Here is a 25386-nt window from a genome sequence, read left to right as displayed (position 1 = left end):
ATTCCTGGGCAGCTGGAGACCCACAGAGCATGGTAGGGCATTTCCCACCTATTTTTGCCCATTTCCCCAGCCTCCAGGAACCGAAACCACCCCATTCCCATTCCCTTAGTGCCCTGTTCTCTGTGGCTCTGCTGTCCGCGGTTGTAGTGGAGAAAATAATCCACGTGGATAACGGGGCTCACCTGCAAGGGGAGCAACAGCCGCTAGAAACATTTGGACCGGCGATTGGGGGAGCTGTGATTGGGGGGTTGCCCTCCTTTGTTCGCGCAAGCCACCCAGACTTAATGGCGAGTGTGAGCCTTGTGGGGACAGAGGTGGCTACTGAGGAAATGGCTGGAAGCGATCCAAACCTCCAAGGCATCAGCTGGCAAAAGCCTCCTCGTAACTCGAAAGCACGAATATGGTCCTACCCAACCAAAGCGGACGCAGGAAGGGTTATTCCCGTGCACTTGGTTGGTTTCGGGGGTGGCACAGAGAGGCTGGACCGCGTCCGGCCAGAGCCAGGCCTTTCCAGATTGGACCTCGAGGCCAAGCCTTCCTTCCAGGCAGACCCGCCGGGAGGCAGCTGCTCCTCCCGCTCCCCACAAAGCTTCCCCTCACAAGCACAGGCCCTCGAGGGAATGACTGCCCCCCCCCCCGGTCATGCTGAGGGCCCGGCCAAATCTGCAGCAGCCGGGAGAGACAGTGGCGCAATTGTCTCCGGTGTTGACACAAAGGGCTCCCTGCGGCCCAGTCGGCTCGGCCGTGGCTCCCCCAGCAGCAGGCTCAGAGCCAGCAAGGTCGGCTCTGACATCTCCTCCCCCGCACCATTTCTCTGTGGAAAGTCACAAGAAAGTAAATGTGTGCCTTTTCCAACTTGAAGGGTGAGGAGACGCAACAAGCTGTAACTGAAAAGCAAGCCAATTCCCCATCAGAGCCTCCGCAGCAGCAGCAGCAGCAGCAGAAGAAGAAATCTGCCTCAAGCACAGACAGGCCAGCTGAGGGCGGGTTCCTGGCCCTCAGTTAGTCGAGAACCCCACGTGGCTAAGCAGGGCAGTGGCCTTAGACAGCAGCAGTGGTGGTGGTGCTGGGTGTGCTGGGCGGCACTTTGGGGCACCTGCAAGACCTCAGGTAGTGACAGTCTTGCAGTTTAGCCATCTCAAAACAACACAGAGGCCCAAAGCCAGTCAGGGACTCGGCTAGAAAGACCGCTGCAGCTGGAAGGACAGGACGGCTTCTTGTAGCCAAGACTGTGCACACGAACATTCCTGTCTCTGACTTTCTGCCCTCTCCGACCCCGCCACTCGCATGCGCACACGCACACGCACACACCCCAGGGCAGCCAGGCTTTGTGGTCACCACCAGCTCTGCTGTATTTCAAATGCCCCCAAAGCACAGCACAAGGTCCATCTGTTGCTTTGTGGTGGAGCGGGGCGGGGGGAGCCCCCAGAATAAGATGACATTATAAATATTTACTTACTGCTTTTCAACAAGTTCACAAAGCTTGTAGAAAAAGAAATAAGATGGTTTCTTGTCCCCAAAGGGACAAAGGGGCCATTAAAAAAAAAAAAAGAACTGCATATCCCGGCACACAACAAGCTGCAGTCGAGTTGCTCCCCACAGCCCTCTGCACGGACCACAGGAAGTGGTACCACAGGAAGTTGACTTGGCCTGGTGACTGGCACCTCAGCCAAGTCAATATTGGTGGCCCCTGGCTGCAGCCTCCGGACAGCTTTTGAGGGTTGCTGCACTGAGAGCACAGAAGCGAAATCTAGCCTCATGGGCCACGGAAGCACCAATGATGGTCGCCCAGTCAGCTGAAGAGGCCTGCAGCCTCTTGGCTAAGCCAAAACAGGAAGAGGCCGCTCTCGCCATCAGTGCCAAAATACTTCCTGCTGAACAAACCTGTTTGGGTCCCATGTGCCACAGGATGCTTCCTCTAAAACCCCAGGGCACCTGTCTACCCCTAGATGGCTCAAAAGGCCTTACCTAGGTTATACAGGATGCAGGCCTGCTCATACTTGATGTCCTCGTGAGTCACGGTCTTGCCGGAGAAGATCTCAGTCCTGCAAACAGAGGGGGCCATTTTGGTGGCTGGCTGGAACGTGGCCCCTTTCCCAGGCAAGGCCCCCCAACACAGCCTGGATTTAAGCGCCAAATGTCTCCCATTCCAGGAACCTCTTGCCTGAGGCACAGGGAGCGTAACTACACTGGTGAAATCAAATCACAGAATTGCCTGTCTTGGATGATCACAACAGAAACATGCAGGTTTGCCCCCCTTGCAGATCTTGTGCCCACATGAAGCCTGGAAGAGGAAGCAGACAATGTGCTGCTTGTTTCCTCATTCACTCACTCTCAGTTTTCACTCAAGATGCCTTTCCCTCAAGCCTGCACATCTCAAAATCAGCTTCAAGTTGCTAGCCCTCACAGAGGCCTGCCCACTGCCTCCACCCCGACTACACGGCTCCTCCTCATCTCCGACGCCCTCCCCACTCCCTGCGCCAAGCACACTGGGCTGCCCCTGGCTGCCACACGGAGGCTGGCTGCTTCCTACCCGAGCGGCTCCTCAGCCCCATCTCGAGCCACGCAGCTTCCTCTCTTCCTCCAAGCCTCTTCTGAACACCCAGCTGCCCTGCAAAGCTTTTCTGGGATCCCCACAGGCTCAGTTTCCCCAGGCCTTTCCCAATGTGTTCGAAGTGGGGCTGTCCTTGGAATGCATGCGGAAATGATTGGGGGTGCAGAACGTGGCTGCCAGATTGATCTCTGGGACTGCTTGCAGCACACGTATTACTCCAGGCTTGTTTCCGGGTACGAGTCAAGGTGCTGGTTACTACCTTTAAAGCCCTCAATGGCTTGGGCCCCGGATACCTGAGGTACTGTCTGCTCCCAACTGGATCTGCTCACCTGACTAGATTGGCTGGGAGGGCCATGCTGCGTGTGCCAACACCTGCTGAGGCCCGTTTGTGGAACACATGGGACAGGGCCTTCTCAGTTGCTGCCCCCAGGATGTGGAACCCGCTCTCAGCTGGGATCTGCATGGCTCCCTTCTCCCCCAGCCTTTAGGGGGAAAGTGAAGACTGCCCTTTTTTATCCAGGCTTTTGGCCAGTCAGCTGTCCCTTGCTCTTTTTAAACTTTTAGCTGTACTGGTTCTGTTATGTTTTTATTAAATTGTTTTATCTTGTTGTTAACCGCCCTGGGGTCTTGGGACAAAGCGTGGCATATAGATATAAATAAAATATCCCTTCATCTTGCTATATCAGCTGCGGTGGCGCAGTGGGGAAGAAGCTTGCCTAGGGAGCAAGAGGCTGTTAGTTCAAATCCCCACTGGTGTGCTTCCCAAACTGTGCCTAGTAAATATATATTTGCAGTTGCCTATATCGGACAACAGCGATGGAGGAAGGTGCTGGAGGCGGATATGGCAAAGGCATCATCTCATACTGCGTGGGAGAAAGGCAATGGTCCACCCCTCCTGTATTCGACCCAGAAAACCACATGGCTCGACACCGACTCAAACACGGCACAATCTTTCCTTTTTCATTTGGCTGTTACTTTGTGAAGTCGTGTCTTCTCCATCCACCTCTGAGCGGTCTGCCTCTCTGGGCAGGGACGGCATCCCTCCTGCATTCTGGGCAGAATCCTAGCATACTGCAAGAGCTGGTGAAGCAGAAGGAGCGGGGCTCCGCCCCATCTCGTGGTGCAGGATGAGCCAGGCCCCCTTGGCCAATCCGACAGCCTGAAGGTCACCCAAAAGCTTCTGGGGAGAGGTGGAGGGCCAGGCTGGCCCCTCACTCCTCCGCCAGCCCTCCCCCCCCCGACTGCTCTCTTACCAGGTGATGGGGACAGCGGCCTCGTGCTCCGCCCCCATGGGGATGCGGCTCTGCAGGTAGTGAAGTTGGCCAAAGTACTTCCGCAAGATGCTGCAGCCTTCAAAGTCCCTGGGCACATTCACAGCATTCTAGAGGGAGAAAGGGAAGCCACGGCATGCAGCTGGTGCTGGGAAGGAACACCGCTCTGGACTGGGGGGCCAAGAGGGCTGGAGGAGGACATCCAGCCACTTAACAACACCCCCACGGTGGAAAGTGCTCCACTGCTCAGATCTAACATTGTCACAGACACTAGCCAATAGCAACCACACTCCACACAGCAATCCAAACATGGAGCCAGCGTGGTGTGGTGGCTAGAGTGCCGGACTAAGGCTGGGGAGACCCGAGTTCAAATCCCCATTCAGCCATGAAACTAGCTGGGTGACTCTGGGCCAGTCACTCCCTCTCAGCCTAACCTACTTCACAGGGTTGTTATTGTGAGGAGAAACCTAAGGATGTAGTACACCGCTCTGGGCTCCTTGGAGGAAGAGCGGGATATAAAATGTAAAAATAAATAAAATAAAAATAAACAAACATGAGTGCCGCTTGAGAAGTATTATAGTCTGCTAGATGCAAACTGCATGGAGAGAACCTGACTATTCCTTCCATCAAGGCCCACTTAATGGGCAGAGGTCAGGTTTGTGGGCCAGGCTCCTTTCTCTTGCAGTAGCTGGCCAACTACTGGCTTCTCCTTCCATGTCTCTGCATTAGGGATGTGCACGAACTGGTTCGGAGGCCATGTTAGAGGCCTCCGAACCGGTTCGGAACCGGACCAGTCCGGCACTGGGGGGGTCGGTCTACCTTTAAGGGCGGGAGGGGGGGTAGAATTTACCCTTTCTGCCGCTCTTCCCCCTCCGGCGCTGCATTTAAGTAAATGCGACCACGCATGCGCCCATCGCGGTGCGCACGCGCCTGCATGCATGCTTGGTCGCATTTACTCGACTTCTGGGCAACGACAGGGGCAGGGGCGGCAGGGAGGAACGCTGCCGCCCCCAAAACTTCAATCTTAAATGCAGCGCCAGAGGGGGAAGAGTGGTGGGCGGGGTACGTTCTACCCCCCGCCCTTAAAGGTAGAGCCCCCTCAGTGCCGGACCGCACCGCGGTGGTTCCGTGCACACCACTACTCTGCATCGCCCACCCTGCATGGTCTATTGTCAAGGCTCCCCTGGGCAGAGCCCCCCTTCATGCCAGGTGCTGAGGCTCAACTCCCACCAGGAGAACGGTGGAGATGCTCACCTGCCTGAGCTGCTCCAGCTTTTTCAGCTCCTCGTTGTAGTTCTCTGGGTTCTCACCATAGTTCTTCAGAACAAACTGGAGAAAGAAATGGGGAAAGGAAAAGTTACAGCTTACACCAGGAGAGTCACGTCTAGGAAACTGCTTTCTACCGAGTCAGACCCCTGGTCCACCTAGCTCAGGGCCGTCAGCACGGACTGGCAGCAGCTTTCCAGGGTTTCAGAGAGGGGTATTTCACAGCCCTATCTGGAGATGCTGCCAGGGAGAGAACCTGGGATCTTCTACACGCAAGGCATGTGCTCTAACACTGGCTCTTCCCCACCTATGACCTTGGAGGACAGCAGCTGCCAAGCATCTTATTTTGCTGGCAGAGAAGGGAGGTCCAGAATTCTCCTCTCCCTGCCCTGCATCTGGATTCAGATACAAGCAACTGTCCCAGCTTTGTATGGCATATCCAGAAATGTACAATGGCTGTGCTCCTCAGAAACACACATGCTACTAAAATATAGTAACTACACACCTGCCTGCCCACAACTAGCTTCAACACTGTTCCATGCAGCTTCATTTAGCAATTCTTGATCATTCTGGATCCAAGAATCGGCTCTCAGAGGAGAATGAGGGCCTTGCAGAATGAGGGCCTCACACCTTCATACAGAGCACCCATGGGGTGGTTTTGATAAGACTGCCTCTCCTCCCCCCCACCTCCCGCCATCTGAGCCTGTCCACAGTCCAAGATCATCTGAGGAAGCCCTCCTCAGAGGGATGCTTGAGGGACACGTGTGAGGGGACCTCCTTCTTCCTCGCTAGACCATGGCTAGGGGACTGCTGGACCTGAGAGATCCGTCTCACCTGCAGCGGCTGCTGCGGCTTCTGCCAAGATGCCTTTAAAACTGAGGTGGTTTTTGGTTTTTTGTGTATCACCTTGCTCATGTTACCTGCTGTCATTTCTCACTTGTTTTAGACTGTAATTTGGACCGTATTGTTTTATGCAATTTCCATATGGCCCTATCCAGCCCCAGCACAGCAGCCCTCTGGTGGCTGTTGCTACACAGGACTATGACCCAGTCCCAGCTCATCTCCTCCCACTGTGTGGGTGAGGCTTTATTACCTAGAGAATCCTCCCCATCCAGAGCTGAGAGCAGGATGCCTTTCAGCACTGACCAGCATAGGACTCTTTGTACCTGAAGGACAGGGACAGGACAGAACCTGCCAGCCAACACCAGAAGGATGCTGGGACAAGCACCTCTCCTTTCGGGACACAGCAATCCATAGTGGCAATCTAATTCCATTCTCTGGCCTTACTGTCTCCCTTCGAGAATAATTAGGATAATTATCACTCTCTGCCACTGATGGCTCAGGATGAAACAAACGGAGTCACTGCTGCTGGTCTTGTGGTAACAAGCATGAATTGTCTCCTTTGCTAAGCAGGGTCTGCCCTGGTTCACATTTGAATGGGAGACTGCATGTGTGAACACTGTAAGGTATTCCTCTTCAGGGATGGGGCCACCTGGGAAGAGCATCTGCATGCAGAAGGTTCCGAGTTCCCTCCCTGGCATAGGCCTGGGAGAGACTCTTGCCTGTAATCTTGGAGAAGCCGCTGCCAGTCTGTGAAGACAATACTGAGCTAGATGGACCAAGGGTCTGACTCGGTATATGGCAGCTTCCTATGTTCCTTCCTGTGCACGGGATTGGACATGCACCGAGAGTCAGGGCTCACCTGTAAGTAAACCCTGTAACAAGATTTCAGTTTCTGGGTGAGCTGAACTTTCTGATACTACAATTATTTATTTACTACAGATATTTATATACCACTTTTCAACAAAGGTTTCCAAAGCGGTTTACACAGAGAAATAAATGATGGGTCCCTGTCCCCAAATGGCTCACAGTCTAAAAAGAAACATAAAAGAGACCCCAGCAACTGCCACTGGAGGGATGCTGTGCTGGGGACGGAGAGGGCCAGTTGCTCTCCCCCTGCTCAATCAAGAGAATCACCATTTTAAAAAGGCTTCTCTTTGCCCAGTTAGCAGAGGATACATACCTGCTATCCCTGCTAACACGTACAGGTGATACCGGCATATTGTACAGTATGTACAGGTGAGACATACTTGTATGAGGCAGGGAGAGAGAGGCAATATTGCCTTAGTCACATGCCTTTGGAGGCCTAGGAATGCTCAGCCCCTTCTAGGGAGGGTTTTGCCACTTTACCCCCCAGGAATCCTATATAGGGAGAGTGGGTTGTCACACATTAAAATAAAGTGGATGGTGGCAGCCTACCTGGGAATCCCTTAAAGTCAAGGATTCACCCCAGTGAACACCCCCCTCCTCCTCCTCATGTTTCCATAAACTGACCAGCAAGGTGTTTCTCTGAGGGCTGAACACCTATGAGCTCTCAGAAGGAACCTTGGCTATTCTTCCCAAGCAGTCAACATCTACACCAGACTTGAGTTCTTGTTAGGGCAGCTACAGAAAATCAGCTCTGTATGTGCTCGTGCAGAGCATTTCCATCCTGGAGAGGCCCTAGCACCAAATGCGGCTGGGCTACTTAGCCAGGCACAGCCACAAGGCACGGGAACATAGCAAGAGGCAAGCCACAGGTAAGCTGGAGAAGGCTGTGGGGGTGGGGGTGTCCGGTCAGGTCCCTTTACTAAGCCTGCATGCCCAAGACCTTTCTAGAAGGTCTTGTCCAAGCCTGAACAGCTCTTATGGTCCCAGACACCATTTGAGGAAATGACCCTCCCCTCCTGTAGCTGGCACTCACCGCTTTCCATCCTTATGAATACTACAAGCAAATTCTAGGCCCAATTCAAAGCATGGCTGGTGACCTCCCGAGCCCTAAGTAACTGGGAACAAGGAGACCTGAAAGATCGCATCCTCCTGTATGGTCCTGGCCACCCAACAAGATCAGCTGAGGAGACTCTATCCTGCCCTCATCCAACACAAGGACAGTGAAGACACCAGAGAGGGCCTCTCTGCTACATCACCCCCGTTGAGGCACCCAGTTCACACATGTGTATTTCTGCAGGCCTTTGATTCAACTCATGACTGATTCACTCTGACTGTCGTCCCCCCGCCCCACCCCGGTTCTTTATATGCTGGGATTTCATCTGCAGTTGCTTTTTATGCTGTTTTTTAGCTTCTTGTTGTGCTTCTCTATTGTAAGCCGCCTCTGGGGGTGCATTTTCCTGACACCAATTTTATAAATGCATCCTCCCAACTCTTCCTCCTGAGCAGCCAAGTGTTGTCAAGCCCTACTCTTCTCCAAGGGAAAGCCTTTGCTCCTTGTGTGGCCTTCGAGGCTTTTCACCCCCCGGGTGGCTTCCTAGTGCAGCTTCCTCACTTTGCCAACATCCTCCAGGTGCTGGCAGGCTGGGCCGGAAAGGCCAGTCCTGCCTCATTCCTTGCTCAGAGCCAGACGCAGGTGTGTCGTGATCCAGAGAAGAGGCCTCATTCAAGGGAGAAAGAGCCCAACTCAGGCTTCCAGGGAAGCTGCCCGTTGCTTAGAGCGCACTTAAATTAGCAATGGACTCTGCAGTGCTTACTCTGATCACCTCGCAAAACAAGTCACTCCAGTGCCCTTTTCACAGATGGGAAACGGAGGCCGAAACATAACTGCATTGATTGGCAACGGAAGCAGAGCTTTAAGTGCAGAGCCAGCACTGACGCAGGACCACATCCGCACTGCAACGGAGCCCCACGGAGCTGGCTGGATGCGTCCTTTGGGGCACAGGGGGATCCACGCCCTGTTGCAGAGTGCACACAACTGGAGCGGGGCTGGGGAGAGCTGTATCCTCAAGAGCACCAGAAACCAACTGCAGCGATGGGGTACTAATCATCTGCACAACTCCACGCGCTTCAAAGCAATCTGTTGTCCAGCCATGCTGAAAACCAACCCTGCAAACACCCCAGTGGGCCAGCTGGGCCAGGCTCTGGCATGGACCTAGCATTTGTTTGCCACCTTGATCAATTGCATAAGAGGCAGGAGAGAAAAACGTTGGTATATGCAGACAGATGGAGGCGAGGACTGGACGGGCCGTACTTCGGGGGAAAGCACACACCTTGCATGGAGAAGATCCCCGTTTCAATCTCTGGCAGCATCTCCAGGTAGAGCTGGGAAAGACAAACCCCAGAGAGCCGCTGCCAATCGGGGCAGACAATACCGAGTGAGGGGGGCCAAGGCGCTGACTCACTAGAAGGCAGCTTCCAATTAGGGATGTGCACAAACGGGCTCGGTGCTCCTTTTCTGGTTCAAAAGTCTGGTGTTCAGCACCCTGCAGCCCCGGTCAGTGTTGTACCAGAGGTGGCCAACGTACATGCATGCCGTGTGCATGCACTCCACTTCTGGTATGATGCTGACCGGGGCTGCAGGGAGGTACGCTGTAGCCCCACACCAACGCTTTTGGGGAGAGCGCTGGCAGGGGAAACTGGTGGGGCAGATAAGGGCACCCTCCTTGCCCCTTAAAGGCCCCTGCCCGCCTCCCAGGAGTACACAAACTAGTCACTTTGCACAAGTTTGTGCACTAGTTGTGCACTAGTGTGTGCACATCCCTACATCCTATGTTCACTGAGCATCCCACACAATCAGTACCTAGGGGGGTTTATTATTAGTTAATATTTTAACTGTTTTTACTTTCAGCTATACAACCGGTACACACATCATTTAAACACTATGGAAATTAGGTCTGCCCCTTTCATCCATATCCTGCTTCAAAACCACTCCTATGTCCCATCTCCCTCCCCAGATGCAATTCTCTGCTCCTCCTTTCCCCACCCAATATAATGCCAACTAAGTTGTGTTTACAAAAAGAATAGAAATGAAGAGGCAGGGAGCAAGGACAGGGGAAAGGAAGGGACCTCCTGCAGCTGCTACACAGCAGCCAACAGGCATGATCCAAAAAAGTCCAGAATTTCAGCCCTAGTGAAACATCTGACCTTAGACTGGACTTGGGGGGACGGGGGACGACCCAACTAGGTCACTGTGGCACTCCCATGGCACTCCCGCCCGTGACCTTCACTCCTCCATTTCCACCACCCTCAGCTACTGGAGGAAGACCTCCTGCTCCCTCCAAGGACTCCACATTACCTGCCTCTCTCTCGCTCCCCCTTGCCTGCTGCCCCTTCCCAGAACACCTGCACGGAGCCTTCTCTGCCTTTCTTCCAAATCCCTGCTTAAAACCCAACTTCTCCATGAAGCCTTTGGCCCAACCCCGGAGTTTGTGCCCCCTGCCATTACCAAGCTGAAGGATGTGTACCTGAGACAACGGCCTGCTCTTCGCCTGCCTGCCCCCGTTCCCCTCCCCTTTCTCCCTGGTAGCTAGACTGCAGGCCCCTTGAGGCAGGGACAGTCACTTCCCCCCCAATTTACAGACACGCCACACTGATGGGAAAACTTCTGACAAGTGACTGAAAATGGCAGCAAGCGAGTCACCCTGGTATGCCGAGAGAAGCAGGGAAGCACATTCTCGCGCACACAGGCTCGTAACTCTTGTGGGCCTACCTGCAGATTTGCAAGGCTGAAGCTGCCACAGCCACGGAAACTGCCCAACCAGGAGCATCCAAGCCAAGATGCCGCCGGGGGACAAAAACAGAGAAGCAGCCAGCTTGCAGAGGCAGCTGCCCGGCCCGGAGAGGAAGGTCACCCGAGAGTGGGGTGATGTCATCCCCACAGAGTCCGCTTCTTGGGATTAAAGGAAAGCCTGTATTGCTGACCATCCCAGACTGAAGGCTGAGCTGGCAGCTTATGACAAGAGGCCTCTCCATGCCAAAGGGAAGCCGAGCGAGAGGGCCTCTGCCTGGCACCCCGCGGGCCAAGATGTGCTCCAGAAGGAAGCAACCTCCCAGCCCTCACACCAGGGCCCAGATTTCTTGCATATGGCCTGTTGATTTGTTAAAACCATGTGTGGGCTGCCTGTGTGGCACAGCCTCTGCCTGGCATGGAGAAGGTCCCAGGCTCACCCCCTGGCAGCATCTCCAGAGAGGGCTGGCAGACTCCCCTGCCTGAAACCTTGAAGAGCGGCTGCCAGCCAGTGCAGACAAGACTGAACCATATAAAGCAGCTTCTCCCTGTGTTCCAGCACTTAAGGAGACAGACAGACATGATCCAACAACAAAAACAATTAAACCAAGCCCCCGCCCCCAAGAACTCCCCAAACAATCAACTAGCCAGACATCCCGCAAGCCAAACAAGACACAAGCGTTTGGCCTCCCCTTTGGAGGGCTGGGAGACAAGGGGAATTATGGATGGGGACTGAGGAGGCGGGAGAAAGAACATTCCAGAGCTTTGGGGCAACCGAGGAGAAGGCCCTGCTTCTTGCCAGAAGGGTTCTCATTTCACCAGCAGTTAAAGTCCATGGGAGTTCTGTGACTCTTCACTATGCGGAGGTCATAAATCCTATGACTTGACAATTCCCAAGCGCCAGCTCACCCTGGCACCTGGAAATTTAAGTTTGGTATCTGAGCCAGGCAATGGACTGACATGATCAGGAGGAGGAGGAGTGAGCAAGCGGGCGGGGTGTGTGTGTGGCTGCTCCACCCTGTGGTCAGATCAGTCCATCACCTGCCTGAGCCAGACAGATGTGAACGGGAGCAGCAGAGAGCAAGCGGGGTGTGTGTGTCTGCCTGTCTCTCCTCCCCACCACATGCAGCAGAGGGCGTTGGGGGGGGTGAGCTGCAGGTCCACCCCATGGCTCTTAAATTCAGGGGCTGGCTCCCAGAGCTAGAGAAAATTTGTCAAGGCCTGCATGAAGCAGCTACGAGATACACGCAAATGCTATCTACAGATGTTAAGGAGCTCAGGAGCCAGGCTCTCCTTCAGCACTTCCAATCCCCGTCTCTCTCTTGGCCCACATGCTGTGCACCTACCTGCAGATTTTTGCAAAGTGGTTCCCAGGCTCGGGGACTTTGCAACCTGCACCACAGATGTCCCCCACCCCCACCCGGCCCGCACAAGTATGCAGGCTCTCCCCTCGTCCTTCCCGATCACTTCTTCTGGTAAGAAACAGAAACGAGCTCTTCTGTATTGATTCCTGCCACCTTGCCAGCCACCAGCAGCTGTGACTCAGCTCCTTTTTCCCAGCCAACACTGGTCATTAGAGATGTCTGGCATTTTGTTGCTTAAATCATTTTTAATTATTGGTTTTAGTATTGTGCAGCTTCTGTGCAAGCTCCTTTGAGTTGGCTTTTTAAGTAGAAAAACATGAAATAGCAGTATGTATGAATAAATACCTCCTAGAGCACTCCTAATAAAACAGAGAGAAGCTCAGCTTTTATAGCCCTCCTACAGGCTCCAACATTATACTGTGGTAGGGGGAGGGAGGGACCAAGGAACAACTTAGTAGGAACTTTTCCTGCTGTGGGCCTCTGAAAATAAATGAACAGAAGAAGCGCAAGAGGACTCCTGCACAGCTGCCAACCATTTCAATGAGGCTTGTGGAGGAGAAATTCCCAATGAGCTGTACTCCGGTCTAAAATTTTATATTTGTCTAAGACCCAATTCATGATGAGTCTGCCACGCCAAAACTGGAGACATTCATTCAACCCCACGACATCCAAAAATTTGGCAAGTGGAGACCAGCCTTCCCAAGCCCCCCTCTTTCCCCTCCCCTGGAATAAAGCAGAATCTTCACCCTCTTAAGCTAATGGCCTTGCTTGGATCCCAGGGTTAACCCCCCATTCAAATCCTTGCTGTAACAAGACACTAGTCAGTCCAATGGAGTCAAGACTCTTCCGCATTATAGGGGCTCCCAGACCCTTCCCAGCAGGACACAGGGAAGTTTTTCACAGCATGGAGAGGAAGGGGAAATCACACAGACATTACATGCACACAGACAGAAGCTGGCAAAGTGGGCAACCCTACTGGAGCAGACACATCCAAGACTGGAAAGAGGATTATGGGCTGGGGTGAAATCAGGCTACTGGGCTATAAGAGGGTGAAGAGACACGGAGTTAATGGTTCCTTTCCTGAAAGCCCCCCAATATTACTCCAAAACTTATTGGTGCCATTTTATAACACAGAAGGGCCAGTGCCCTTTGACAGACATGCAGGAGCTTAGGAGGGCATATCTACATGGCAAATATCTCCATTTTCTAGCACTTTATCTGCCAGCGTTTCCTCTAAAGAATTTCGTAGTTGGAGATCCCAAGCCCACCCTCACAAAACTATACAATCTCTGGGAAAAGAGAATGATTAAACCAGTTTAAGTCTGCAGTATCAAAATGCCCTCAGTCACTTCCAGGGAAAGAATGCTCGGCGTCCTTCCAGAGTGACAGTCTCCCAGGGAAATCCAAGAATCTTCCCGCAGAGGGAACTGCTTTGGGTCAGGCCAAAAGCTGGCCTGAGCAGCCTCAAAGCAAGGAGGAGGCAGTTAGCTAGAAGCAGCTTGTGTCCCAGAGGGAGGAGCCGGCCTCTGCTTAGGTCAGGCTTGGCAGAAAGTACCCTCTCCTCTGTGCATCTAGCTCTTTAAAAACCCTCATCCCTAACCCGACTTGCTCAATGAGCGAAGGACTGGCAGGAAGGAACTACCGTAATAAAACTGCTCTGTTACCAGGAAGCAAGGGGAACAAGGAAGGCGATTCACCCAGGGAACCGCCTAGAACTTGAACTTTATCCTTCTAGAGAGCCGTTTTCTTCCCATATCACATGTCTGAAGAGCAGTTTCTCCTCAAAGAAAATATGCTCTTCTGCTTTAAGACTTCTCTGACAGATGCTTAACCAGAGGGCTGGAAAAACCCCAAGCAATGTGCTCATGTGAAATATTTTCCCAGCCCTTCTCCTCCCCTTAAAAAAAATTCCAGTCTGGCAAGTCTCATCATCAGGAAGTTTTTCCTGGTCTCTGACCTAAATCTGCTCTGATGCAAGTTGAACCCTTTTATCATCCTTACTTTGCTGCCCAGTGAAAACAGCTTGTCGTCACAGAAGAGATTAAAGGGAGAAGGAAGCAAGAGAGGCCTCCTGTCTTCCCTACTTCTGAGCGGTTTGTTCATGTAAACCCTCCCAGAGTAGGGGCTCAGTCCACCCCTTCTCAGTGTGCCTCTGTCTACAAAAAAAGGGACCACTTGGTCTCCAGGAAAGAGGAGGCCTTCGCACAGCAGAGGAGAATTCTCCGATATTCCCAGTGAACATGGCTCTCCTTGTGAAAGAGCAGCAGATAATTCACCAGTAGCATATGGGAACCCACAAGACAAGGTACACTGAATAGGCGTGAATAGGCATCTACAAACCCACTTGCCAGCGGCAAGTTTTCCCAATCCTCTGGCGAGCAGGACACCCAGCACCGCACAGATCTCCTCACCAGAAGTCTTGTTTCCACGGCTATTTTTGGGAAGGCTTCCTTTCTGAGAAGTCGGAGGGGGCTTCCCCTGTTTCTTACCCTCTTCATCTCCCAATGCAAGTGGCAGAAGACTCACTTCTCTCCTGACTGCCTGTGTGCCGGAAAAGGATGTGAAGGAAGAGAAGGGCCTGGTGGCGGCCACAAATAATAGCTGGCTAGTGAGCCTAAATTGGTGGATCTCTGTACATGAAGCATTCTGAACACTCAAAAAGCACTACAGAAACACCACGTTTTATTACGCTCCTCCATACAGAAATACCTGATGTTTCCTTTTTGCCTTTGAATGCAGCCCTGATCCAATTTGTGTTTGCTCAGAATTAAATCCCTCTGATTTCAGTGGGACTTACTTGTGAACACAGGGCTGCTGCCTTTCTCTTTCTTTCCTCTGGTCCAAATATGCCCAGTTCCTTAAGGCATCCCTCCGGCATCAAGAACTCTAAACCATTTCTCAGCTTTGCAGCTCTCCTCCAAACGCTCTCCAGGTTGTTGGTTTTTTATCCACTTTCTTAAAATCTGACAACTAGGACTTGACACAATACTTCCAGCGGGCCCTCGGGACTGTCAAACCGCGTAAGATCACCACCTCTGTATCTTGCCTGCAACACTTCTGCTGATGTGAATACACCTTCCCAGACTCTCCCTCAAAGCCATCAAGCCACAGGAGCAGCACAACTTCTAGAGGAAGATGGTGATGACCGGAGCGTAGGCCTGGGGGAAGTGGCACACTGGGGGAGCAGAGGGCTTGCCAGAAGTTACGCAGCTGGAAACAGGGGACCTTGTGTGTGCTTCGCTTAGAACGCCTTTCCCTTCACAACCAAGGATGCTGCAAGAGGCTTTTCTTCCTTAAATACATCTTCCAAGGGCTCCACGGGCGGGAGTGGGGAGGGATTTCCATTCTGCAACGCGTATGAGGGAGGGCAACAGCATGACCCCACATTGGTCATGGGAATTGGCAAGGAAAGTGCACAAGGAAGAGAATTTAGATATATTTGAATCCAAGTAGGTATGAAATATAAGGAAGAGAATGAATGTGAAGGTGTGATGGGTGCAACAGCAGCACCCCCACCAGTGTTCCCTCTAACAGGGATTCTCAGATGCAACTCCCAGAATCAGTACCACTCCCAGAATCCTCAGCTATAACGGATTTTGCTTGGGGATTCTGAGAGTTGCAGTCAACAACATCCCTGTTAGAGGGAACACTGACACCCACCTCTCCACCGTCACTTCCAGTGACATGTCCCTTGAGCCTCACAAACTTCCCCATCTGCTGCCCAACAGAACTTCCACCACCACATTACCCTCCAGCACCTCTCCCTATCCCTGGCCCATCCCCGCACCCCCCAGAACCCATTACACACACTCACATCTCTTCAAGCAGAGACGTTCTCTCCTAACGCAGTGTCTCTCACGTTTTTTTCAGTCTGACACCCCCTCAAACTCATCTTACCTTCTGTCTCCCCACTGCAACACAACTCATGATCCTCAGCAGAGCATTCAGGAATCCCCACACGCAGTCTGTTTCTGCAAAGATTTGTGGCTAACACTGCCACGGAAGTGAGGCACAGGACAGGACCCCTCTACTCCACAAAGCAGAACCCCACAGCCAGATCAGGCGAGGGGGATGCAGCTAGTGGGGGAGCAATTCCCCCATCCCTGCAACCCACTGCACAGCAGTGAGGACACAACCCCACTCATGGACCCTGGCCAGTGATGGCAGGAAGTCTCCACTTGCCGCGGGATCTTATCCACTCCTGGAACTCTGTCTCAGCGGGCAAAACACCCTGTGGTGGTAACAACCGACCCGGGGGAGGCTCTTCGCATCCCTGCAAGGCAAGCTTATGGGTGAAGCCAGAGTCAGAGATCCAAAGATGGAACCAGAACACAGCAGCTCTTCCCGGGGAAGGCGAGGCCTCCAGGCACGACGTGCTGCGTGAGGCCTCAGGGGCAGAGCAACAAACATGCCCAGATTGCTGAGCTCACCTTTTCAGAGAGGCTTGAGCCACAAGGATCCAGTTCCTGCCACAACCCACAACCCACTCCCTTCTTTGCCCCATGTGGCACAGGCCAGCCCCGCAAGGCCCACTCACCCCCTCCACCCTCCCTGGAGATCTGCACTCCCCCCCCACACACACACTGTGTCCAAGCCCTCTTGCACCGGGGGGGGGGCGGCTCCCCCACTTGCCCCATCCTCCCAGCCTGATGTGGTTGCCTGGAGGAGGAGAGGTCCTCCTGGGGGAGGGAGGGGGGGGCCTCCGGCCAGGGCCCGCCTCCCTTGGCCTCGGCAGCAGCCCCCAGGGCCACGTCTTCCTCTGCCCCGCCCCCTCCCCGAGGAGCCCGGGCCCCGCCCCGCACTCCCCACCCGCTGCCCCGCCCCCTGCAGAGCCCCCGCCCTCGCCCTCCAGCTCCTTCGGGGGCTCCCCTCGCCCAGCACCCAGCCCCGCCCTCCCCCGGCCAGCCCCGCCCCCGCTACCTCTCAGCCAGCCCCCACCTCGGCCCCCTCCCCTCCCCTCACCTTCTTGACGGCCGGCTGGAAGGCGAATTCTCCGGCCTCCTTGAGGTCCAGCCAGATCATGGGCATGCGGGGCACGGCCTCCATCCCGCCCGCCCGCCCGCCGCCGGCCTCGGGCTCCCCTCACGCGGACGCAGCAGCAACGGGAGGTCGGGGAGGCGAAGCAGCCCCCTGGCTCGCGGCAGCGCTCGCAGGCCCCTCCGGGCGGAGCCGAACTCGAACCGAGGCCAGTCGAACTGCCTGCCTGGGCCTGCGCCCCGCCCACTCGCCCGCCGGAAGCCAGGGGGCCGCCCCCGCCGCGCGGCCTGATGGGAAGTGTAGTTCCTGGTGCTACCGCTGCTCGGAGGGAGGGGAGGGAGAGAGGATTTTGTTCTTTTGTCGCAAGGGCGGCCAAGCTGAAGCTCTCCTGCACTTGCTGGACCACAGACTCCCGTCATAGGAAGCCGCAGTTCGGGAAATGGGATGGATCTGGATGTTCTGACTGGATGGGGCTATCAGGGCTCCCTCTAAGGGGGATTCCCAGACGTTGTTCACTACAGCTCCCAGCATCCCCAGCTGCAGTGCCCTTTAGCTGGGAGGTCTGGGAGTTGTAGTCCACAACACCTGGGCATTCCTGTTGGAGGAAACACTTGCCCTCCCCCAGAAGGAACAGGCCCGCAGACAGTTTGGGAGGACTTTGCGCCCCAACCCTCCTTCTGATACCTCAGGTGGAGGTGGTGGCCAGGAGCGTTCTATCAGTTTCTTCTGGTTTGCCAACTGTGCCCATTAGTGACCTTAGGACGGTGGTGGTGCACACATGCTGGTCTCCTCCAGGCTTGACTACTGCAATGCACTCTACGTGGGGCTGCCTTTGTACGCAGTCTGGAAGCTGCATTTGGTTTCTGCTGCCAGATTGGTCTCCAGGATGTCCCAAAGAGACCATTTTACTCTGGTTTTACAAGAACTACACTGGCTACCAATAGGTTTCTGGGCAAATACAAAGTGCTGGTTATTACCTATAAAGCCCTTAACGGCTTGGGCCCAGGGTGTTAAAGAGAACGTCTTCTTTGTTATGAACCCCACCGGCTATTAAGATCTTCAGGGGAGGTTCTTCTGAGGGTGCTGTCGGCTTGTCTGGTGACGACTCAAAGGCAAGCCTTCTCTGCAGTTACCCCAGAGTGGTGGAATGTTCTTTCTGCTGAGATTAGACCTGCTCCATCCCTTTTAGGTTTTAGGAAACAACAAAAGACACATCTCTTCAGCCAAGCTTGTTAGCTATCTGGTAGTTTTTATGGGTATTTTAATTTAATATTTTTAATATTTTATTTATTTATTTATGCATTCTATTTATTCTATTTCTATACCACCCTTCAGAAAATGGCTCAACAATTTTAATTGTTACAAATTCTTTTGTTTTTATTGCTGTAGAGACTGGTAGTGGACGGTATACAAATATGTTAAATTATAAATAGATAGATAGATAGATTAGATTAGATTATGAGGAGCTCCAAAAGGATCTCTCCAAACTGGGGTAGTAGGCGACAAAATGGCAAATGTGGTTCAGTGTAAGCAAGTGTGAAATGATGCACATTGGGGCAAAGAAACCCAGCTTCACTTATACACTGATGGGGTCTGATGGGGTGGCTGACCAGGAGAGGGATTTGGGGGTCGTGATGGACAGCTCATTGAAAGTGTCCACTCAGTGCGTGGCTGCTGTGAAAAAGGCAAATTCCATGCTAGGGATCATTAGGAAGGAGATTGAAAATAAGAATGCTAGTATTATAATGCCCTTATTCAAATCTATGTGCGGCCACATTTGGAGTACTGTGGGCAGTTCTGGTCACCATACCTTAAGAAGGACATTGTAGAACTGGAGAAGGTGCAGAAGAGGGCAACCAAGATGATCAGGGGCCAGGAGCACCTTCCTTATGAGGCAAGACTACAGCACCTGGGGCTTTTTAGTTCAGGAAAGAGGCGACTAAGGGGAGACATGATAGAGGTGTATAAAATTATGCATGGAGTAGAGAGAGTGGACTGAGATAAGTTTTTCTCCCTCTCTCACTGCACTAGAACCAGGAAGTACTTTTTCCCACAGTGCATAATTAATCTGTGGAATTCTCTGCCACGGGATGTGGTGATGGCCACTAGATTGGATGGCTTCAAATGGGGCTTAGACAAATTCATGGAGGAGAGGTCTATAAATGGCACCTAGTCTGGTGGCTATCGGCCACCTCCAGCCTCAGAGGCAAGATGCCTCTCAATACCACTTATAGGGGATCAACAGCAAGGGCATGCTCTCTTGTCTCGCCTCTTGCCTGTGGGGTTCTCAGGGGCATCTGGTGGGTCATTGTGTGAAACAGGAAGCTGGACTAGATAGGCCTTGGGCCTGATCCAGCAGGGCTCTTCTTAACATAGGAATAGGCCTTATACCAGGGTTTCTTAACCTTGGGCCCCCATATGTTGTTGGACTACAACTCCCATCATCCTCAGACATGGTCTTTGTGGCTGAGGGTGATGGGAGTTGTAGTCCAACAACATCTAGGGGCCCAAGGTTAAGAAACCCTGCCTTATACTGTGTCAGACTTTGGTCCACCCAGGTCAGTGCTGTCTACACTGACTGGCAGCTACTTCTTCAGGGTTTCAGGCAGGAGCCTTTCCCAGCCCTACCTGGAGATGCTGCCAGGGACTGAACCTGGGAGCTTCTGCATGCAAAGCAGATGCTCAGCTACTGAGCTACTTCCCCATTTTTTCACAGTGGGGATGATGGGGGTTGTAGTTGAACAACAGCTGGAAAACCTCAGCTTGGCCACCTGTTTGTTTGTTTGAAGGCTTTTTAGGTGCTGCTTCCTGAATCTGACTGCTGTGATTTACTCTTCATTTATCTGATTGTCCTTAGACCAATATACAGTATGAATATGAAGAGAAAGGCGGAGTACAAATATGAGCAATCAACAACAAGAAGAAGACAGATCTTGATGCTACTTTAGGGGCTGGCGGCCAGGAAGGGGCAGTGGGGGAGAGACCCCACCCGGTCTCCTGACTTTTGACTTTTAGTGAAAGGGCTCCAGCCGCCTCAGGGTTTCCAGTGGAAGGACTAACGTATCAGAGTCAGAACCAAACAGGAAGGGTTTCTTTTTCTTTTTCTTTTTTTGCTTAACTTGACCAGAGCTTTTGCTAACAGCCATCAGGCTCCACCCCAGGCTCCGCCCCATCCCACAGGTTCCACCCCATTCTATGCAGATTATCCCTTAGTTCTCAGGCTCTGCCCCTTGAGTCTCAGAAGGTCTAAGGCATCCCTTAGACCTTTGCTAACAATCCTTGGTCCCTTTAGCCTACTGTAACTAAGCCTACACACATCTAATTCAGGGGTTCCTAGCCTTGGGTTCCCAGAAGTTGTTGGACTACCACTTCCATCAGCCATTGTGACTGGGCACGATGGGAGTTGTAGTCTAATAACATCAGGGGTCACAAGGTTAAGAACCCCTGCTACGTGCAAGAATAGCATTCCTTATAATCTACAAATATGTAATATGTTCATTGCTACACAGAAGTTCCATCCATGTGGAGGAGTTGAATAAAGTTGCCGACCTTTTATGGCATTTAATCTGAAATGAACAAATTGCTATTTTACATATTCTCAGTCACCAGCTCACTGAGGCCAATGCGGGTCAGAATAAAAATCCCAGAAATAAGTTAACAAATATAACATAAAGCACCTATTAACATTCCTTTATTCAATCATTCATTCATTTATTCATTCATTTAGCACATTTCCATACTGCCCCATATAAAAATCTCTGGGTGGTTTACAACTTAAAGAATAATAATGAAAACATTAACACAATTAAAACAGTATAAAATATAGATTAAAAACTTGATAACTTAAAACTTTAACACTAAAAGCCTCCTTAAACATCCCCCCCCCGGATTCCAGATAATTAAAAAAGACTATATCACACTTTCCTCATAACTGATCTGTGGTGGATCAGTGGTGTGGAAGGTGGGATATAATTTTTTAATTTTTATGCAAAGTGGAAGTAATTATGAGACAGGGGCAGTGTATATTAATTGGACCAGCTTCTTACTGAAGTAGCTTCCACATTAGAGAAACTTCCATATTATGTGGGGCTCTGTTCAGAAGGCTGTATTTCATACATGGTCTTTTCAGTCATTCAAGTTGCTCCTTTTAACTGCTATTTTTAAATCGGTTTTTGATTGTGCTATGAGTTTTAGGATATTGTGGTCTCGTTTGCTGTTTTCTTTTCTGAACCACCCAGAGGTGTTCTAACCCCTGGACCTTGGGGACCCGGTCCGGTCCTCCAAGGTCGGGGGGGTCCTCCAAATGGCCAGGGCCTCCGGTAGCCACCCTGCTCCCACCCCGCCAAACCTCCATGCTTTTAAAACAAATTATCATGACCACGTCTGAGGGGTGGCGGTGGGGGGAGCGGAGCAGTCCTTCTCCCCCTCCCCGCTCCCTCGGTGTGGGCCAGAGCAACACTGGGCCCGTCTGTTTGGGCTTGCGACCATCTCAACTGGGCAGGCCACCTCGCCGTTGGGAAAAGACACTGGCCCGAACAGACGGGCCCCGCGTGCTCTGACCCCCACCGAGGGAGGAGAGAGTGGGGAGAAGGACTGCTCTGCTTCCCCCTGCAGCCACCCCTCAGCCACGGTAATGATTAGATAGAGAGATAGATAGATAGATATAGATATAGATATTTAAAGCACAGAGGTTTTGAAGGGTGCGTGTGCTGCAGGCGCAGCTGTTTGGCAATGGGCCCCCCCAAAGGAGGTTTTGGGGGGCCTTGTGCAGGGGGGTCCCTTGTTCCTGAGTGGTCCAGGCGCCCAAACGGCCTGGGTGTGCCCCTGGAACCACACTGGGAACACTGTCAAAGGGCAGTGTAGAAACCAAGCAACTGAGAAATCAATTTTTAAACATTTGGAAGTGTTTTTATTGAGAAGTCTCCTTAAAGCCCTTCAATAAATTATGACTGGAGATTATGGGAGTTATAGTTCAACAACATTGTAGTTCAATGAGGGCCAAGTTTGCCCAGCTCTGCCTTATTTATGTATTTATATTTATAAACCCGCTCTTCCTCCAAGGAGCCCAGAACGGTGTACTACATTCTTAAGTTTCTCTTTCACAACAACCCTGTGAAGGAGGTTAGGCTGAGAGAGAAGTGACTGGCCCAGAGTCACCCAGCAAGTCTCATGGCTGAATGGGGATTTGAACTCGGGTCTCCCCAGTCCTAGTCCAGCACGCTAACCACTACACCGCGCTGGCTCTCCTTATGGCATTCCTCAGAGCACCTGCAGCACCGTCCTCATCTGTCCTCTGTGTGGAATTACCTCCAGCTCTCTTGATAGCCAAGTTGCCCTTGTCTTCCCCATTCCTTGCTCTCTTGCCTTGGCCTCAGAGAAATAGCTTTGCACTCCCAGAGCCCAGTCAAGGGGAGTGCCTAAACAAGGCACTTGCGAAGATCCCTGAGCTTGGATGCTTCTGTGAACTCCTTGTCTTCCGTCGGCCGGTGGGGTGGGAACTGAATTGCTCCCTCCCCTGCAAGTATCTGCTCCCGGCAATGTCATCTGAATACCTAGGCAACCAAGTGCTATCGGAGAGGCTTCCCATGGTGGAGGCTGGAGAGCAAGCCGTGGATCTCAGGAGTCCACTGCCTCTATGGTAAAGGGCTGTGAGGTGAACAAAATGTGATGGGGAACTCCTGCGTGTGGAGATGTGTGTACCCAAATGTAAACAGTCAGATGAGAACCAGCTCTTAGTAAGGCTTGATGGGTGATCATTACAGTGTTTCCATCAAGGCAGGACTGGAAAGGCAGGAAAGTCCATCCAGTAGGCCAAGATGCTAGACCCATTCACACTTGCACAATAAATGTACAGTGTGCCCAGGTACAGATCTGTATACAGGTATGGCCATTTACATGTTATGTTGAACAAAGGTACAGAAGCACACTTCCTATCTTGATCATGTATCCAGGTTCACTTTTAAAACGAACACAGGGACAGTCATTCACACAAGCAATGCCGACAGGAACTGGGTGGTGTCTGGTTCAGTAAGCAAAATCCCCTAAGGTATGTGGGTGCAAACCTTTCAGATGAAGCAGAAGGGGGCAGAGCAGAACCAGGAGTAGAGCAGACGGAAACACCTGACAACAGCTGGTGAAAAAGTTCAAGTGACAGGGAGTCAGCACATGCCAACACCAGGCAGGAGACTCAGTGTCTAGATGTTTATAGACCAAGGCCTGAAGCCTCCCAGCCAAGATGGGTAAGCTGGAGTTGCTAATGAATACAGAGACAGAGTGGGCATAACAGAAACCTGGTGGAATGGTGAAAACCAGTGGGGCACTGTTATTCCTGGGTACAAGTTCTACAAGGAGGACAGGGAGGGGAGGATTGAGTATGGAGTAGCACAGTATATTAAAGAAGATGTAGAATCCAACAAGCTAGAAAACCGAGGAAGACCAGAGTCCTCCACAGAATCATTATGGGTGACAATATGAGGACTGAAAGGAAATGTGTTACTAGGGATGTGCTATTGCCCTCCAGATCAAAACGCTGAGAGTGATCCGGAGTTGGAGAGGCAAATCAGAGAGGCATCTAAGAGGGACAGGGCAGTGATAAAGGGTGACTTCAACTACCCACACATAGACTGGTTAAATTCACATTCAGGTAATGAAAGAGAGGCCAAATTTCTAGACATCCTAAATGACTGTGCCTTAGAATAGTTAAGTCACGGAACCAACCAGAGAGATGGCAACCTTGGACTTAATCCTGAGTGGTACCCAGGACCTGGTGTGAGATGTCAGAGTTGCAGAACTATTGGGTAGCAGTGACCATAGTGTGATCCAATTCAGCAAATATGCAAGTGGAGAATTGTCAAGGAAGTCCAACACAGATGCACTGGACTTCAGAAAAGGAAACTTCTCAAAAATATGTGGACTGGTAAAAAGGAAGCTGAAAGGGAAAGTCAGGAGGGCCAAATCACTCCAGAAAGCATGGAACTTGTTTAAAACCACAGTACTAGAAGCACACTTGAAATGTATACCAAGAAGGAGGAAAGGTACCACCAAGTTCAGGAGGATGCCAGCGTGGCTAACAAGTAGAGTCAGGGAAGCTATAAAAGGGAAGAAGACTTCCTTCAGAAAATGGAAGTCCTGCCCAAATGAAGAGAACAGGAAGGAACATAAACTCTGGCAAAAGAAATGCAAGGAGACAATAAGGGTCGCAAAGAGAGAGTTTGAGGAGCACACAGCTAGAAGTGTCAAGGGGAATTACAAAAACTTCTTTAAATATATCAGAAGTAGAAAACCTGCCAGGGAGGCAGTTGGACCCTTAGATGATGAGGGTGTGAAAGGGATTACTAAGGAGGATATGGAGATTGCAGAGAAGCTGAATGAGTTCTTTGCATCTGTCTTCATGGCAGAAGATACTGACCATATACCCTCTGCCGAACTGAGCTTCTCAGGCTTGGACACTGAAGAACTGAGCCAATTTGAGATTATGAGAGAGGATGTTCTAAACTGACTTGGAAAAACTAGCAAATCACCAGGGCCAGATTGCATCCACCCAAGAGTTCTGAAGGAACTCCAATGTGAAATTGTTGCTCTCCTAGCAAAAATATGTAACTTGTCCCTACAATCGGGCTCTGTAACAGAGGACTGGAAAGTAGCTCAGTGCACAGCAGCTGTGAAAAAGGCCAATTCCATGCTAGAGATTATTAGAAAGAGGATTGAAAATAAAAATGCTAATATTATCATGCCCTTATACAAATCTGTCATGTCTACTTTTGGAGTACTGCTTACAGTTCTGGTCACCATATCTTAAGAAAGACATTGTAGAACAGAAGAAGGTGCAGAAGAGGGCAACCAAGATGATCAGGGACCTGGAGCAGCTTCCTTGTGACTGGGGGTGATGGGAGTTGTAGTCCAACATCTGGAGACCCAAGGTTCGGAACCCTTGATGTAGTAAAAGTGAAGTCCTTTGCAGAATGCTGCCTTGAGCAAATGCCTGGGTTTAATTCTAATTTGGGCAGTGGGCAGGGTTTCCTAGCAGTCAGAGAAATATATTTAAAAAGCACAGCCCCATTGCAGGAGATATGAGCAAGCTGAAAGCTGCTATAATGGAAATGGCCCTTAATTGTCTTACCAACGGCTGAAGCTATTTGAAGGCGGTTTAATAACTTGTCTGCCATTAATGGAGCTGTGAACTACCGTGACCAGCAGGTGGCATGAAAGATTCTCCACTTCTGCTGGGCTCCTCCTGAGGTTTGCGGAAGATCTGTGAGTTGCGGGAAATGCCAGATTGGCTCACAGCCAGGGGCGTAGCAAGGTTGGAGTGGGCCCAGAGACAAGATTTTAAAATGCCCCTCGCCCCGCTCACTGAAGCTCAGCTGGTGAAGTAAAGAAATCTTAAATGAGGCTGAATAGTGGTAACAAAAAGCATCTATCTATCTATCTATCTATCTATCTATCTATCTATCTATC

At 51.7% G+C, this 25386-nt stretch overlaps 1 protein-coding gene across 3 annotated transcripts in view; it reads right to left on the bottom strand.

The window, feature by feature from the left end:
- The window catches only part of PTPN23 (protein tyrosine phosphatase non-receptor type 23), a 49558-nt gene extending 32355 nt beyond the window's left edge, over positions 1-17203 (bottom strand). Inside the window, exons 1-4 of one of the 3 annotated variants that reach the window (XM_053260248.1) lie at positions 16915-17203; positions 5080-5154; positions 3808-3935; positions 1969-2045 (exon numbers count right to left, since the gene is read on the bottom strand). In XM_053260248.1, coding sequence (XP_053116223.1) covers positions 1969-2045; positions 3808-3935; positions 5080-5154; positions 16915-16998 — 364 coding nt within the window. In that variant the 5' untranslated portion in view covers positions 16999-17203. The other 2 variants (XM_053260249.1, XM_053260250.1) reach the window with 2 other exon arrangements.
- Positions 17204-25386: the final 8183 nt, after the last annotated feature.

The sequence above is a fragment of the Hemicordylus capensis genome, chromosome 6 (genome assembly GCF_027244095.1).
Source record: "Hemicordylus capensis ecotype Gifberg chromosome 6, rHemCap1.1.pri, whole genome shotgun sequence".
Taxonomy (NCBI): Eukaryota; Metazoa; Chordata; class Lepidosauria; order Squamata; family Cordylidae; genus Hemicordylus; species Hemicordylus capensis.
Note: the sequence above shows the minus strand (reverse complement) of the source record. Positions and strands in the feature narration are given on the sequence as shown.